Source organism: Zeus faber (genome assembly GCF_960531495.2).
Source record: "Zeus faber genome assembly, chromosome: 10".
NCBI classification, from domain to species: domain Eukaryota; kingdom Metazoa; phylum Chordata; class Actinopteri; order Zeiformes; family Zeidae; genus Zeus; species Zeus faber.
Genome location: NC_137199.1, coordinates 20,204,740 through 20,219,859, shown reverse-complemented (window position 1 = coordinate 20,219,859; position 15,120 = coordinate 20,204,740). Strand labels below are relative to the sequence as shown.

Genomic DNA, 15,120 nt, shown 5'->3' with positions numbered 1-15,120 from the left:
CTCGGCAGTTACTAGGACTAGGCAGTTACTAGGACTAGACCGGGATTAGGACTAGGTAGTTACTTGGACTAGGCAGGGACTAGGACTAAGCAGTTACTAGGACTAGGTGGGGACTAGGACCAGGCAGTTACTAGGACTAAGCAGGAATAGGGACTCTGCAGTTACTAGTACTCGGCGGGGATTAGGCAGTTGCTAGGACTAGGTGGGGACTAGGTCTAGGCAGTTACTAAGACTAGGCGGGAATGGGGACTCTGCAGTTACTAGGACTAGACGGGGACTAGGCAGTTGCTTGGACTAGGTGGGGACTAGGCCTAGGCGGTTTATAGGACTAGGCGGGGATGGGGACTGCAGTTACTAGGTGTGGACTGGGACTAGGCAGTTACGAGGACTAGGCAGTTACGAGGACTAGGTGGGGATGGGGACTGTAGTTACTAGGACTACACAGGGACTAGGACTAGATGGCGACTAGAACTAGACAGTTGCTAGGACTAGGCGGCGACTAGGACTCGGCAGTTACTGGGACTAGGCAGGGACTAGGAGGATGGAGGGTTGGGTGTGGGATGTTACGACAAGGGTAGTATCAGGTCATCCCTTGATCGTAGACATTTTCAAAGCAGAGAAACAAGAGAATAAGAGAAGAAAATATGGTGTTGCCCCGGCTAGGTGGTCACTGAAACGTATAGTAACATATATGATGTATACAGAGAAGAATAGGAAGGCAACATCCAATATTCTGCTGTTACCTGTAAGTGGTCTTCTCTGTGAGCATTGATCTCAGTTGTCCACTAACGTATCAATACAATCCAGTGTGAGATGGAACGTAACGTTGTGAACCCGTGAGGCGTTCTGATGCCTGTGTCTGGATCTTTCAGTGCAGGACCCAGACGATGAAAACATGAAGAGGGCCAGGTAACGTCCCGGCGTGACGTGCATTTGACGCATTCGCTCTTTCTCTCACATCACAGAGCCGTTGTGTTGTCGTGGTGTCAACGCACTCACGTGTGGAAGCTTCATTTTAAATTATTTTATTATAAAAAAAAATGTTTTGCACGGCAGTGTGATATTTTAATACCATTGAGACATTCAGCTTTTCTCGGCGTGTCCAGAGTTTAAGCTGAGCACCGCAGCAGGCATGTGTGGCTTGAGTTGTGGCTCATTGGTCATATCATTAGTATGTGCGTAGTGGCTTCACAGCCGAACCAATCGATCCCTATTGGGTCCATTGGTTTCATACGGATGGACAGACTTTCTTTCCGATTTTCCATTTTATTTCTTAAGTCTTGCTCCCCCCTGCACGCTGTTTTCCTCTGTGGCTGAACTTCCTCCCGTTCCTCTGTTTCACCTCACATGTTCTGTTCTATCCCCTCCTATTGTTTTTTTTTTGTTTGTTTTCCTTTCCGTCTCACTCCCCCTCTCCGTGTCTGTGTGTGGTTAGGGAAAAGTTCCTCACCGAGATTCAGAGTCCGCGTTACGCCCGGCTGAGGGACTGGCACCACGAGAGGTCCGCTCGCGCCCTCAATATCAAATCCTGAGCGCGCTCCTCCCCGCCCCCGCCCCCGCCCCCGCCGCCCACGGTTTTTTCGATGCCGACGCGACGCGGAGCCCCCTGCCCAACGAGGAGGAGGAGCCTGCTTAGCCAGAACCCAGCGCACCACCGCCACCAACGACATGACGACGACGGCCTTGGCCATTTATCTGAGGGGGAGGGTGGTGATTGATATGTTTGTCCTCCCCAAAAATAATATAAGGAGGGTGACTAGGGGTGGGGGAAGAAGTGAAAATTGGCTTTACGCAGCATAAATGTCAAAAAGCCTTAAGTGGAATCTTGCATACTGAGCCTAAGTATCACCTCACTCTTGTCTGTCTGTTTCTCTCTCTTTGTCTCGCTCTCTCTTCTCTCTCTCTCGCGCGCTCCCCCCCCCTCTCTCCCCCTGTGTCTCTCTGTGAATTTTAACTCGATGAGTGTTGTCGACACTTTGCGAAACAACTCGGCGCCACTCAGTCATCTCCGCTGAGAGGGGGGAGGAAGCACCGTTCTGTTCTTTATTCCACTTTGATTGCCTTGTTCAGACCCTTTTCTTTGATCTGCGCTCTCTCTCGCTCGCTCTCTCGCTCGCTCGCTCGCTCTCTCTCTCGCTCTCTCTCTCTCTCGCTCGCTCTCGATCTCGCTCTCTCCCCTGCTCTCGTGCTCTTGCTCATTTTCCACCTTCCTGTATGTTGTTCTTTTGGAGTTCTTCATCTTTCACTGTTTTCATTTCTCAACTGCCTTCCCCTCCCCAACTGCCAAGCCATTAAGAAAGAAAGAGAAGTTCAATCTGTACTTTTTTTGTTGTTGTTTTATTTTTTTGTTTTCTTTTTGTTCCTGCTGTCATCCGAAAAAAAAGAAAATATAAAACATCTTGGAAAAAAAAACAAAAAAACCCTCTGTCTTTGCTTCTTTGTCTTTGCCTTTTTCCCCTTTTCCTGCTTTATGAAATGTGTTCGGGGAGATTTAGTCTTCAGAGTGTGTGAATCAGCTGGCGATGGACCTCGGCCTTCCTGCGTCTCCTTTTTCTTTCAAATCTGAAAAAAAACAACATTCTTCTTTTTGGTTGACATAATAATAATAATAATAATGAGAATAATGATAATGATGATGATGATGATGAGAATGATGATGATGATAATAATAATAATAATTCAGACGCTGTTGTAGAGCAAATCTGAGGCAGGATCCTTCATTTAATGTGAAGTATTCCTCCTTTTTCTCCCGGCGCCCGAGACTGTGTCTGTGTTGTCTTTTTCCTTTTATGTTATATTTACGTTCTGTGCGACGGCGTCGCTGGAGCCCATTGTTTCGGCAAAAAAAATTGAAACCCCCCCTAGAAGCCGTATGAATGCTGTCTGCGTTTTTGGACGTTTGCTTATAACAAACAGCACTTTTCTTTTGAGAATTGAAACACAAGGTCTTGAGGAACTTGGCGATCTCAGTGTAGAACCTGTTGGTGGCTTGTGTGTGATGATGTGACGCCGGTCGATCTATTTCCGTCTGTAATTACACTTTCGTTAGAAGAGTCGTGCTGGGCTTTTGTATGATTATTAATTTCTTGGAAAAAGCCTCTTTATGATTTATATAATTTCATGATTCCATCAAACTGGCAGCCTGCATAATGAGCAGCTGGAGAGTTGGCAGAACTTTAAAGTACGAAAGCAGACGACTCTACTCCTGGTTTAAAAACTCAGAGATCAGAACCACAACGAAAGGCTTCCTTCGTAAGTCTGGAAAACTCAGTCCGTGGTGGGTTTCCGTATTTATTTTTATTTTTGTTTTGTAAACTCGCCTTTTTGTTCCTGCAGCCTTGAGCCGACTCACTTACCTGCCAAGGCCCGGGCAGCAGATCCACTGGACGGTGAGTTTTCTGCCGCCGTGATGCGGCTGGAATTGGAATAAATAAATAAATAAATAAATAAATAAATAATAATAATAAATGCACAAGCAATTAATCAGAACTTCAGCGGCGTAGAGAACTCTCCTCGTAATATTGTATTCATCACTTCAGCCGGTGAAATGATTTTCAGTCTGTCACACTTGGCTTTTGAATGGATTTATTTTTAATTTGATTTGAGTCTCGCTTCTCGAGTGAACAAAAAAAATAAAATAAAATAAAATCCCTGGTAAACTCTACACCAGCGACGCCTCTATCTGCTCTTTTATTATTATCAGAATAAAAGCTCCTCATGGAAAGCGACGAGGGTTTGTGTTGCTGCTGTGAGTCGAGGTTGAGTCCTTGATTCGCTGTTGTGTCTCCGTCTCAGGCTCAAAGTCCCAAACGGCACCAGCTGCGGCGCCGGCCGTCGGGACGGGTCCGTCCTCTCGGCCGCCGTGGGTCACCGACCCGAATTTCGCGGACCGCTACCGGCCCGACAAGACCAGCACGGTGCTGACCCAGCACCAGCAGCCGGCCCAGCCCACCCCCATGCAGAACCGCAGCTCCATCCTGCAGGCGGCGCAGCAGGCGCCTGAAGACAGCGGCAGGACCCCGCTATGTGGCGCCTGCAATAAAATCATTCGGTGAGGCGGTGCCGCCCTTCGCTTTGGTCGATTCCCGTGAGGGCGATTTAGCCGGAACATTGAGTTACTGCCCCCGGTGGTTATTGTTCTACTGAATCAGGATCTGGGAGCTCTGCTGTGTCTTTATTTATTGAGAACGTTTATTTGCTTTGTTATTCGGCTGCGTTTAACTTATTGCGTGTGCCCAATTTTCAGTCTTTTGCCGGGAGAGGCGGAGCCGCCACCAACAATGGAAACTGCACATACGGGAGGACATACATAGCAAATATACATGAAACGGCTGTTTCTTCAAAAGTACCAGCTAAATAAAACATGGGCTGAATAATATCAAATATGGATTTAATTTTTATTTTTTTAAATCAACAACAAAATGAACTCACCATTACCACTTTAAAGTGAATTGTATTCTACTAACCATCGCCTTTAGAATAGAATTCCCATTAATGCTTTTAGTGAAGTCATGGGGGAAAATACTCGTAAAATGTTTACTGTTTTTTCTTGTGTCAAGAACAGGTTGCCAATAGCAGCACTGAAGATTCTCTCCTAGGAGAATCCTAAATATGTTTACAGTACACAAAGTGCATTTTTTGCCCGTCTGCCATTGTCTGATCTGAAACTTCCATTACAGTCTCCCTCCGAATTAAGTGAAAAACCTTGTAGGTACCCACAATGCCTTGTTTACACTTTGGTGTGTGTGTGTGTGTGTGTGTGTGTGTGTGTGTGTGTGTGTGTGTGTGTGTGTGTGTGTGTGTGTGTGTGTGTGTGTGTGTGTGTGTGTGTGTGTGTGTGTGTGTGTGTGTGTGTGTCCGTCCAGGGGACGGTACCTGGTAGCGCTGGGGCGCTCCTGGCATCCGGAGGAGTTCACGTGCTCGCAGTGCAAGGTGGTGCTGGAGGAAGGCGGCTTCTTTGAGGAGAGGGGCTCCGTGTTCTGCACCAAGTGCTATGACAACCGCTACGCCCCCAACTGCGCCAAGTGCAAAAAGAAGATCGCGGGGGTGAGGCCGCCTCGTCCATCTCTAGGCTCCAGCCTCCGTTTATTGCCACGGCTCTGTGGAATAATATATTCGCTAGTTCATACTGGTACTATTACTAATCCTTCAAATCAATATTCCGTGTAAAAATGACCCGATGACCTTGTCGGGGGGTTCGTTTGCGACAACGACCAGGCTGCTGCGCACGATCCCTCACTTCATTCTCATTTTGCTGTTCGTTTTCGGGTTTTCCCCAAAATGTCGAATCCATAGAACAGGAAATAAATCCCCCGTTTCTAGAGACTCTGCGCCTGGAAGTCAAGCAATTTACAACCTCCTCTGCCCTTTTCGCCAGGAAATCATGCACGCCCTGAAGATGACCTACCACGTCCAGTGTTTCAAGTGCGCCGCCTGCAAGAGTCCAATCAGAAATCAGGCTTTCTACATGGAGGAGGGCGAGCCCTACTGCGAGAGAGGTCAGCCCCCCACGCACACACGCACACACACACACATACACACACCCCGATACAACGGGTTTGCCTAAGAAAAAACAACAACATTGATTGAGTCGTGGTTTCCCACCCTGTGTGTCCAGTGTTTTATTTAAATGCTCTTTTGCTACAATGCCAGACCTGCCAACCTGCATGTAGTCTGTGTACCAGCCACGCCGTTCTCGGTCAAAATACACAGGTACGAAATGCCAGTTGAAACCAAGCAAAGAAAAAAATAAAAAGTGTATATATAGAGAAAGAAAGAAAATGTCAGCTGTTTGGAGGTTCTTCAAGGTAAATGAAGATTAGATGAATTATGTCTTTATCGCCTGACAATATTCCAAAATTGTGCAGAACGCGTATCTCTCGCTGTCGAGCGAGTTTCAGTTTCAACATCAGCAGTCTCACTATAGTGGTAACGGAAAATTGCAGCGGTAGTCGGTATGTGCAGCTTTAATACTCAGTGTTTTATTATGAACATAAAATGCAATGAAATGCCCCAAATCAGAATCGGCAGGTCAGACTTTTGAAAAATCTGAAACCGAAGCGGCCAAAAAAATGTCATTGGGTGCATCTCTAGCTGGTAAACATGTTCAGTGACTTCGCAAGATGATGCATTTCAAGGGATATTTCCTAATCAAATAAATGAGTGTATTGTACATAGTTCGCATGCGTGCGTTTGTTACGTCCGTTCGTCGCATTAGGAGACGGCTATGCTGTGAATAACTCATGGAGTCATTGAGCTGATGGAGTCATTGAGCTGATGGAGTAATTTAGCTGCAGTGACTCAAAAGCCCGCAGAGACCCCCTGCCGCACCGTTGTGGTACTCCAAATGTCTTCCCAAGGTTGGCAGCTCTGATAATGTGCGCACTGGTAGTACATGCTTCACAAAGTGCTGCGGTGCACTTTCTTTTCATATCGTTTCTTTTTTTATATATTTTTTCAATATACATTTTTTTTATATTCATATTTTTTGGCCTTGAGTTGTGTGTCGTTAAATGATCAAGAGATAATAAAGACATCTCTTTGTTACCCCCTGGACTCAGAGGTGGAAAGTCATGTAAAAAAATCTCCAAATGAAGTGAATTTTTCAAGTTAAATATATTAATCTTGCGAGACTTTCACCGTTTATATACTTGTTTACCTATACTTTTGACTCTAACTACATTTCTAACATAGCCGCATCAGTTGAGTTTTTATTTTCAGTTTTTATTATTATGGGGTTTTTTTACATAAAAAAAAAAGACAATTTTATTGTATATTGTGCTCAGGATCAGCAGAGCAAAGTGACAGCAGCATTTGAAGTTGTGTTATAATCTCTGTCACTGGGCAGACACTGAGCAGTGTTGCTCTGAATACTTTGGACTTATTTTTGAGCGGGAGGGAGGGCGGCGAAAAGCCGAGGACGCAAGGAGTGGAGGTCGAGAAGGCGAATGGGTTTCGAGTACTTGGGGCCGGCCAGCCAAAGCAGCGGAGAGGGCGGGAGAGAGGTGAAGAAGAGGGTACAGGCAGGGTGGAGCGGGTGGAGAAGAGTGTCCGGAGTGATCTGTGACAGAAGGGCTCCAGCAAGAGTGAAGGGGGGAGGTCTGCAGGAGGGTAGCGAGAGCAGCCACGCTGTACGGTTTCGAGGCGGCGGCACCGACGAAAAGGCAGGCGGCTGAACTGGAGGCGGCAGAGTCGAGGACATTGAGATTTTCATTGGGAGCAACAAGGACGGACAAGATTAAGAACGAGCACGTTAGAGGGGCAGCTCAGGTCGGAGAGTTTGGTGGAAAAGTGAGAGAGGCCAGGTTGAGACGGTTTGCCCACGTGTGCAGGGGAGATGAGAGTTACATCGGGAGAAGGAGGCTGAGGATGGAGCCGCCAAGGCAGGGGGAAAAGAGGAAGAGGCAAAGAGAGGGTTGGAGGACGGGCGGGCGGGTGGTGTAAGGGAGGAAGACGCGCAGAACAGAAGGTGTTGAGGCGGATGATCCGCTGTGGCGACCCCTAACGGGAGCAGCCCAAAGAAGAAGAAGAAGAAGAAGAAGCAGAAGAAGAAGAAGAAGCAGCAGCAGCAGCAGCTCTGACTACTTTAAGAGAAAGAACTCTCATTTAAGCGCAGGCGTCGTGGCGGTCCTCCCACGCCGCGGGGCTTCGTTGAAAGGTGAAGCATTCCTCCGTGTCGGAAACATTGTTCCCCGCGGAGTCAGTTTCAACGTAAAGCGACGACGCGGCAGAGACAGAAGCGTGGGCGGAGAGACGCTGCTCTCGTTAGCGAGCGCGAGGAGTCGGAGCGCTCCTCCCTCCGTTCGGTCACAACCAGAGTGAAGAGGGGAAAAAAAAAAAAAGAGAAAAGGGTGTAGGCTAAGGGTGGAGGATCAAGGTGTAGGATCAGGGTGTGGGATCAAGGTGTAGGCTCAGGGTGTGGGATCTGAGTTCGCCTCGGTGCGTGATGTTTCCCTCCACCCCCTGATCTCTTCAGCTCCTTCTTCCTTTTTTCCTCCGCCGCTCTTGTGTTTTTCTTTTTTTCTCCGTCAGTGATGGAGCTGCTGTTTTTTATCAGCACCTGAGAAGCTGCTCTCTCAATAAGGCCTTTAGCGTTGATAAACATTTTGCCGCCTCAGCATCTCTCGCCCACGCGCTCCTGAGTAGCAGCATAATAGCCCCACCCCAACCCCCCACCCCCGCCCCCCGTAAATGGAAACACCACCCGTAGAATCCTGCAAAGAATCTGGAGCAATTTCCCCTTTATCCTAATCCTTCCTTTGCGCTCGGGGAGCAACGCCGTGTAATTCCTGCTTTTCTCTTCTGCTGCCGATGCTCCTCTCCCCGGAGCTTAAGGACGACCGCCTTGTGTGCTTTGCCATTTTGTGACTCCCCCCTCCCTCCCCCCACCCCCCTCTCTCCCTCTCCCCCAATCACCCCCCCCCCCCCTCCTCCCTCCTGATAGACTATGAGAAGATGTTCGGCACCAAGTGCCACGGCTGCGACTTCAAGATCGACGCCGGCGATCGCTTCCTGGAAGCGCTGGGCTACAGCTGGCACGACACCTGCTTCGTCTGCGCGGTGAGTCGCCGGGATCGCCCCCACCCCCAAAAAGATAAATAATAACAATAATAATGACAACACAATACCATGAATGACGATGATGCTGCTCATAATGATTATCTGAGTGAGAACGCATGGTCAAGTAGACATGACTTAAAAATGAAGAACAGGCGCACGTCTCTCTCTCTCCGTCTGTCTCTTGCTCTCTCTCTGTCTGTCTGTCTGTCTGTCTGTCTTTCAGTCAATCTGTCTTTCTCTCTCGGTCTGTCTCTCTCTCTCTGTCAGTCTCGCTCTCTCTCTTCCCCTCCCCCCCGCCCACAGTGGATATTGGATGTCTATGAAGTAATTCATAATAAAAACCATATTCGTCTCCGTCTCGTAGCTCTCCCTCTCTCTCTCTCTCTCTCTCTCTCTCTCTCTCTCTCTCACTCTCTGGCACTTGAAGATCTAATATTCGTCATCTCCCTCCCTCCCTCCCCCCCCCCCCTCCCTCGATCCTTCTCTCCTTTCATCTCCAAAGCTGTGCCAAATCAACCTGGAGGGGAAGACCTTCTACTCCAAGAAGGATAAGCCCCTCTGCAAAGGCCATGCCTTCGCTCCAGTCTGAGGGAGAGGGAGAGGGAGAGGGAGAGAGAGAGGGAGAGAGAGAGGGGGAGAGAGGGAGGGAGAGGGAGAGGGAGAGAGAGAGAGAGAGAGAGAAGCTCCTTTTTTCAGAGGAAGGAAAACTCCACTTACCATCCTCTTTACCCTGTTCTTCCACCCTCAAGGCAAACCCCCCCCCACACACACACACCCCCCCCCCCCCCCCATCAACTAGTTCCACTCACTCTGATGTGTTCTCTGTCACCATCGGTTGCTTCGTCTGGGTGTGAGATGTGACGCTGCCGCTTCTCGGCTCCTCCTGACACTTCTCACTGATCCTGAAACTCGGTTCTGTGTCGGAAGCGGCAGTGCTGGGAGACGATTCCTCGACGGTTCCACTGTAGCACTACGTTAATATCTGACATTGATATCGGACGTTATTTTTGGACGTTAATATCTGATGTTAATAATATCTGATGATATCACTTGTTAGTGCAGTAAAATATCTCTGCTTATCCTCACCCTCGTCCAGTTTATTGCACATATTCCCGAGCCGCTCCGGCTGTAGCTGTCCGACATATTACTGTAATGATCTGTCCAATATGCCAGGATACTAAGGAGCGCGGACCGCTCGTCGGATCTCACGGTTGTAACTATCAAGTTAATGGGAGTTTCAGTGAAGTTGAAAAGGCCTCCTCTCCGACCCTCCACGGGGACATTAACCCCTTTATGGATTGGTGCTGCCAAATTTAGAAGCGTTTACTTCACATCGGTATCGATATTGTCATGCAGTCGTCATTAATTGTGATTATAATGAGGGAGAAATGCACTCCCACTCAAGAAAAACAAATACATTTGGGATCTGTTTTTATTGTGGGAGACATTAGGCATCAGGCTGTAAAACAATTGCTATCATCACTGCTGTAATAGTCTCACTTTTGTTTTCCTAAAGGATCCGCATCGTACAGCTGAATTAGTGTTGTTAGTATTTGCCGTTTGAGAGTTGGTCTGTAATTTTATTTGCCTTTTTGTAATAATGCAGATAACTGCCTCGTGAAAAATAATTCCTTGTTAAAGCGTAATATTGCAATAAAGTGCTTTAGGGATGCACACGTCTGTTACAATCCTTCTCACATGAAAATGTTTGAGATTAAAACCTGTCCTTTTTCTTATTTTATGCTTTTTGTATTAAAGGATAACGTCCTAAGTGCCTTTAAAGTCGAGCGTTTGAATCTGTTGCAGAGAAATCCTACTGAGTCTTAAAGTGTGCCCGTGTTGTTGTAGATGTATCAACAAAGAAAACAAAAACCTTGTGCAATTTATACACGTAGGAACTGATGATTGATTCACTTACCCAATAAAGTTGTTTTTTTGAAGCTTCTTTTGAAACGTTGTTTTATTTGGATTATTGTTCTGTGATTGATTTAGCAGCTCAAACTAAACAATTAGGGACATTAGGCCTCATTGCCTAATTTGCATTGTTATTTTCTACATTTGCACAAAGCCTTATATTTAATGAATAAAATAAATAATAGATAAAGCCTCATTTAAATGTGTCATTCATCAATACATACATTGGAGAATAATTTTTGGATGGCTAATGGACTCCCTGCATACATGCTCAGTGCATGTGACACCTTATTCAACTATCGTATTTAGAAAACTAAACATTTGATTTGAAAACATCAATTGGAATAGTTGTTGCAACTGCATAGATAATTAAAATACCTCTAATCAAGAAAACGACGACGTACTTAAAGTAAAATATCCGGTCCTTGATTTAATAATATATAATTTATTTACAACAATTTCAGGTTGAATTACTATACATACCTTTCTGAAATTTTCATAGATAGATATATATACATAAGGCCAAGTAAATACTTGAAAGCACTTAGAAACGAATTTCCAAAATTCTACCCACGAATCCATATATCATTGTCGAAAAATTACAGAAAAAATCTCCCTCAGCAGAATTTTTTCCATCACCACAAAAAAGTTCTGACAACAATTTACATTGACGTTAAGGAACACAAAAAAAGGTCAAAAAGACAAAAAAAAACGAAAACAAATTGTACAATTGCATAAGCGCTGTGGCATGTAATAAATACAGCATTTTTGACTTGCAGAAAGGCAAGGAACATTGAACCAAAGAACTAAATAGAAAACCATCCACAGGTACAGAAGTCTATTATGCTCAGTTCACAAAGAAAATGTTAATTCAGTCACGAGTGCGCGCGCACACACACACACACACACACGCATACACACACAAGATCATACACACACACGCATACACACACAAGATCACACACACACACACAATCCTGACACTGAATAATCATGAATTACACAAAAGAATGTACAATTGTGAAATGTAACATTTTTCTCCACCCACCTCGGGGGTGGGATCGCAAACCCCCGACAAAGCTCCAGACGCTGGGATGTGACCGACGGTGGCTGGGAGTGCACTGTGAGATGAGCCGAAGGAGTTGCGGATCAAGTTAAAAACCGTTCCGACGCTCTGGTACATTACATGGCTGGTGAAATGACACGTTACATTACTTGAGTGTGCTTGGACGACACCACAGAGACCATGACGAGAGGGTGGGGGGGGGCCGCGTTTGAAAACACGCCCGTCTGACTGTACAGCTCAGGTCCAACGCCATCGTCTGACCCATAGCTCCGTGTGCTCAGCCACTCCCAGGGCCTTTCGGGAACATTTCCCCCCTTTTGCGTTTAAATGCTTCTGGTAAAATATATATATATATATATATATATATATATATATATATATATATATATATATATATATATTTAGAAAGATCAGATAGAGACATATGCAGAGTGAGGACAGAACACGTATAGTATAGAAACTTCCTGTAAAACCGTTTCCAAAACCCTTTAACACTGCAAAAAGTCTTTGCTGCTAGAATCGCTCCAAAGAACAGTAGAGAGGCAAACACGTCACGGTTCAGACTCGACAAAATGTTTTGCCAGTTAAGTGTCTCTTCTTTGTTTTGTTTTTTTGTTTGTTTTTTTTGCTCGATAATAAAATATAATTTACATTTCTTTACAAAGTGGTAAAATAAGTTTTGACACACACACACACACACATTTTATGCATATATATATATATATATATATATATATATATATATATATATATATATATATATGTGTGTGTGTGTATATATATATATATATATATATATATATATATATATATATCGGCGGCGTGGACACAGCAAATGAAATTGCCACAGACGATAGCAGAGGAAATGAAAATACAAAACGAGTCGAGTTTGATCTGCAACACGGCGGAAAGGCAAGTACAGAAAACAACAGGGATTCGTTCGAGGACTAGTCGCAAAATTAAACAAAAAGAGCTGAAACGGACGCACGATAAGGACGCAGTGGCCTCAAATGGTATTCAGAAAACTTTGGTAACCATATATGCTGATATACAATATGCAAAGTGACAGCACACAGCTGGTATAGAAAAACTATGTACATATTGACTCCTTTCCATGTGGGGGCGAAAAGAAAGAAAAAAAACAAAAAATGCACGGTTCGCTCGGGATGGTGTCACCGTCGCTCAACTGGTTCTTTTTATTTCACCTTAAAAAACAAACAAAGAAAAAAAACAAGAAACACTAGAACGAGATGAATTAGAATGAGTAGGATATGTCTTTTCAAATCGCGTCTTTACACCTGTTAGAATCAAGGCAATGCGATGTTGAATCGATGATAAGGAGATGCCATCCAGAGTACTTTTTAGGCTTTTTTTTTAATGGGGGAAAACCCCCCCCCCCCAAAAAAAAAGACCCATTACAAAAAAAAAACAAACTAATGTACATTCCAAACATCTGACAATCATAAAAACGCACTCCAGACGGACTGAGCTGGTTCCGTCGCGTGGCCGAGGCTCGCTGCTGTCACTGGAGCTGTGTGTGTGTGTGTGTGTGTGTGTGTGTGTGTGTGTGCGTGCGTGCGTGCGCGCGCACGTGTGCGGTGGTTTCTCTCTCTCTCCCTTTCTGTTCTGACAAGACAGCTTAACATGCAACCCTGAGGCGGAGCGAGAGAGCACACGATGGCTGATTTGGAGAAAGCGCTCGCTACGTCTGAGGAAGGAACCGTGCGGGGTTTGGAGGGGCGGGGGGCGGGGGGCCGGGGAGGTGGAGGCTGCGCGGGGGGGGGGGGGGGGGTCTTGGCGGGAGAGGGGGCGCGCCCTGACGGAGCCGACGACTCCATTAATAAACCACGGGCGGTGGAATGAAAGTGAAGCAGCAAAGAAACCCCAAAAAAACGAAACAAAAAAACAAAAAAAACAGCGCAGGAGCAGGTGGAGGGAGGAGGAGGAGGAGGAGGAGGAAGAAGCTCCCGGGTGGGCGCCTCTTTGCGGAGCACCACCCCTCAAACCTTCTGCCGAACGCCGCGCGGGGGGAGTCCGCACCCGTGCGCTCGCACCAATTGATAATTTGTTGTCGTCGGCTCCTCCTTATATCCGCGGCGGCGGAGACAACGCCCTAACCGCACCAGACTCTCCTTTTGGTGATGTTTGCCGCTCGGCATCCTCCCTCTCCTCCCGCAGTGCTAATGTGATTGGAGGTGGGGGCCGGCGGGCGGTGCGTCGTTTTGGGAAATGAGTTTTGAAGACATTGGCCGCTCACGTCTCCGGAGCCGGCGCGCCGCTCGGCCCCTACGGCTCCCGTCTCCGCTGCGGCAGTCGTGGCGCGAACAGGATGAAGCATTGGGGCAATATCACAAACAGGAGCAGAGGGGATGGATCAAAGTGTCGGGCGTTCAGCGGGGGCCGGGTTTGCAGCGAAGACCCCGCCCTCAGACTCGGACAGGAACCCATCCGAAACCGACGACGCAGGCCGAAGCGGAAAAACAAAAAACAAAAAAAACGACAACAATAGACAAGACAAAAAGAAAGGGGCGAGGCACCCTCCCTCCGGGCTGCCGCTCCAGGATGTGCTACAGTGTCCCACGTGATTTGGGAAAAGGAGGAGAATCCACGAGCGCGACGCGGGCGGGGCCGGGTTGGCCCCCGACGCGCCCCGACGACCTCAAAGGGATGAAGTGATGAAATGAGGAAATGGCGAAGTGATGAAGTGGTGAAGTGGTTCCACGTCCGGTGAAGCAGCCGGTTGCATAAGTCTCCTCTCTGTCCGACCTGGAGCTGTCCCTGCATGCCTGGTACTTTTGGGATTTTTCGTGACTGTTTTTTTTTTTCCCACCCGTGATGTTGAAAAATAATGACAATAAATAAATCTCCTTGCATATTGGTCCTCGTCAGCCGTAGACGTCCGATTTGTGCAGAAATCAAAAAGCGACGCGGGTTAAAACGAGCCGGACGGCGGCTCCAGCATCGACGTGGGTTCTACAGAGGAAACCAGTGAAACGCAGAAGGTGAATGGAAAGATAAAAACGAGACAAAAAAACAAAAACAAAAAAAAAAAGGTTTCCGGCTATTTCGTCTTCAAATATAATTCAGGTTCCACAAGGACGGGGGGGGGGGGGGGGGGCGCTGCCCGCAGGTGGAGTTATCGAAAGCGGCGATTACCGTAACGAGGTGGCGGCGCTGCGGGTGGGGAATTTGAACTCCACCTGCAGATCCCCCGTCCCCCGGTTGTGTGTCTGATGACAGAACAGGTTTAAAAAAAAAAAAAAAAAACATTTTGAATGAAAGTTTGCTGCATTCGGGATCAACGTCTAAACCTCCATTTAACACCAGGTTTCCGGCCTCGTTCCAGTCGCCAAGTCTCAGAGAGGATCTTATTTTTCTCGCGTTGTGTTTGTTTGCGTCGCTTTCACGATTCCGATTCTCCAGACGTGGAGGGAGAACTGAAAACAACCGCGTCCACGTTATTTCCCTCCGCTGCCGATGCACGTACTGTCCTTGTCGTCGTGGTTTTTTTAAAATTTTAATTTAATTTTTTTCCCTTTCCCTCGCCGCGGCCGCGCCCCCGCTCCCCCTCGCTCTCTCGG

The 15,120-nt window shown here is 46.9% G+C and overlaps 1 protein-coding gene across 4 annotated transcripts in view; it reads left to right on the top strand.

Annotated features, from left to right (window-relative positions):
• pdlim7 (PDZ and LIM domain 7) overlaps positions 1–10,504 on the top strand; it is a 36,746-nt gene extending 26,242 nt beyond the window's left edge. For 3 of the 4 annotated variants that reach the window (XM_080008105.1, XM_080008106.1, XM_080008107.1), the window contains exons 6-11: positions 3,337–3,389; positions 3,796–4,051; positions 4,866–5,046; positions 5,378–5,498; positions 8,444–8,559; positions 9,062–10,504. In XM_080008105.1, the coding sequence (XP_079864231.1) occupies positions 3,337–3,389; positions 3,796–4,051; positions 4,866–5,046; positions 5,378–5,498; positions 8,444–8,559; positions 9,062–9,148 (814 nt within the window). In that variant the 3' untranslated portion in view covers positions 9,149–10,504. Of the gene's footprint in view, positions 1–872; positions 910–3,336; positions 3,390–3,795; positions 4,052–4,865; positions 5,047–5,377; positions 5,499–8,443; positions 8,560–9,061 lie in introns of all 4 variants that reach the window. The other variant, XM_080008108.1, reaches the window with a different exon arrangement.
• The last annotated feature ends 4,616 nt before the right edge of the window (positions 10,505–15,120 follow it).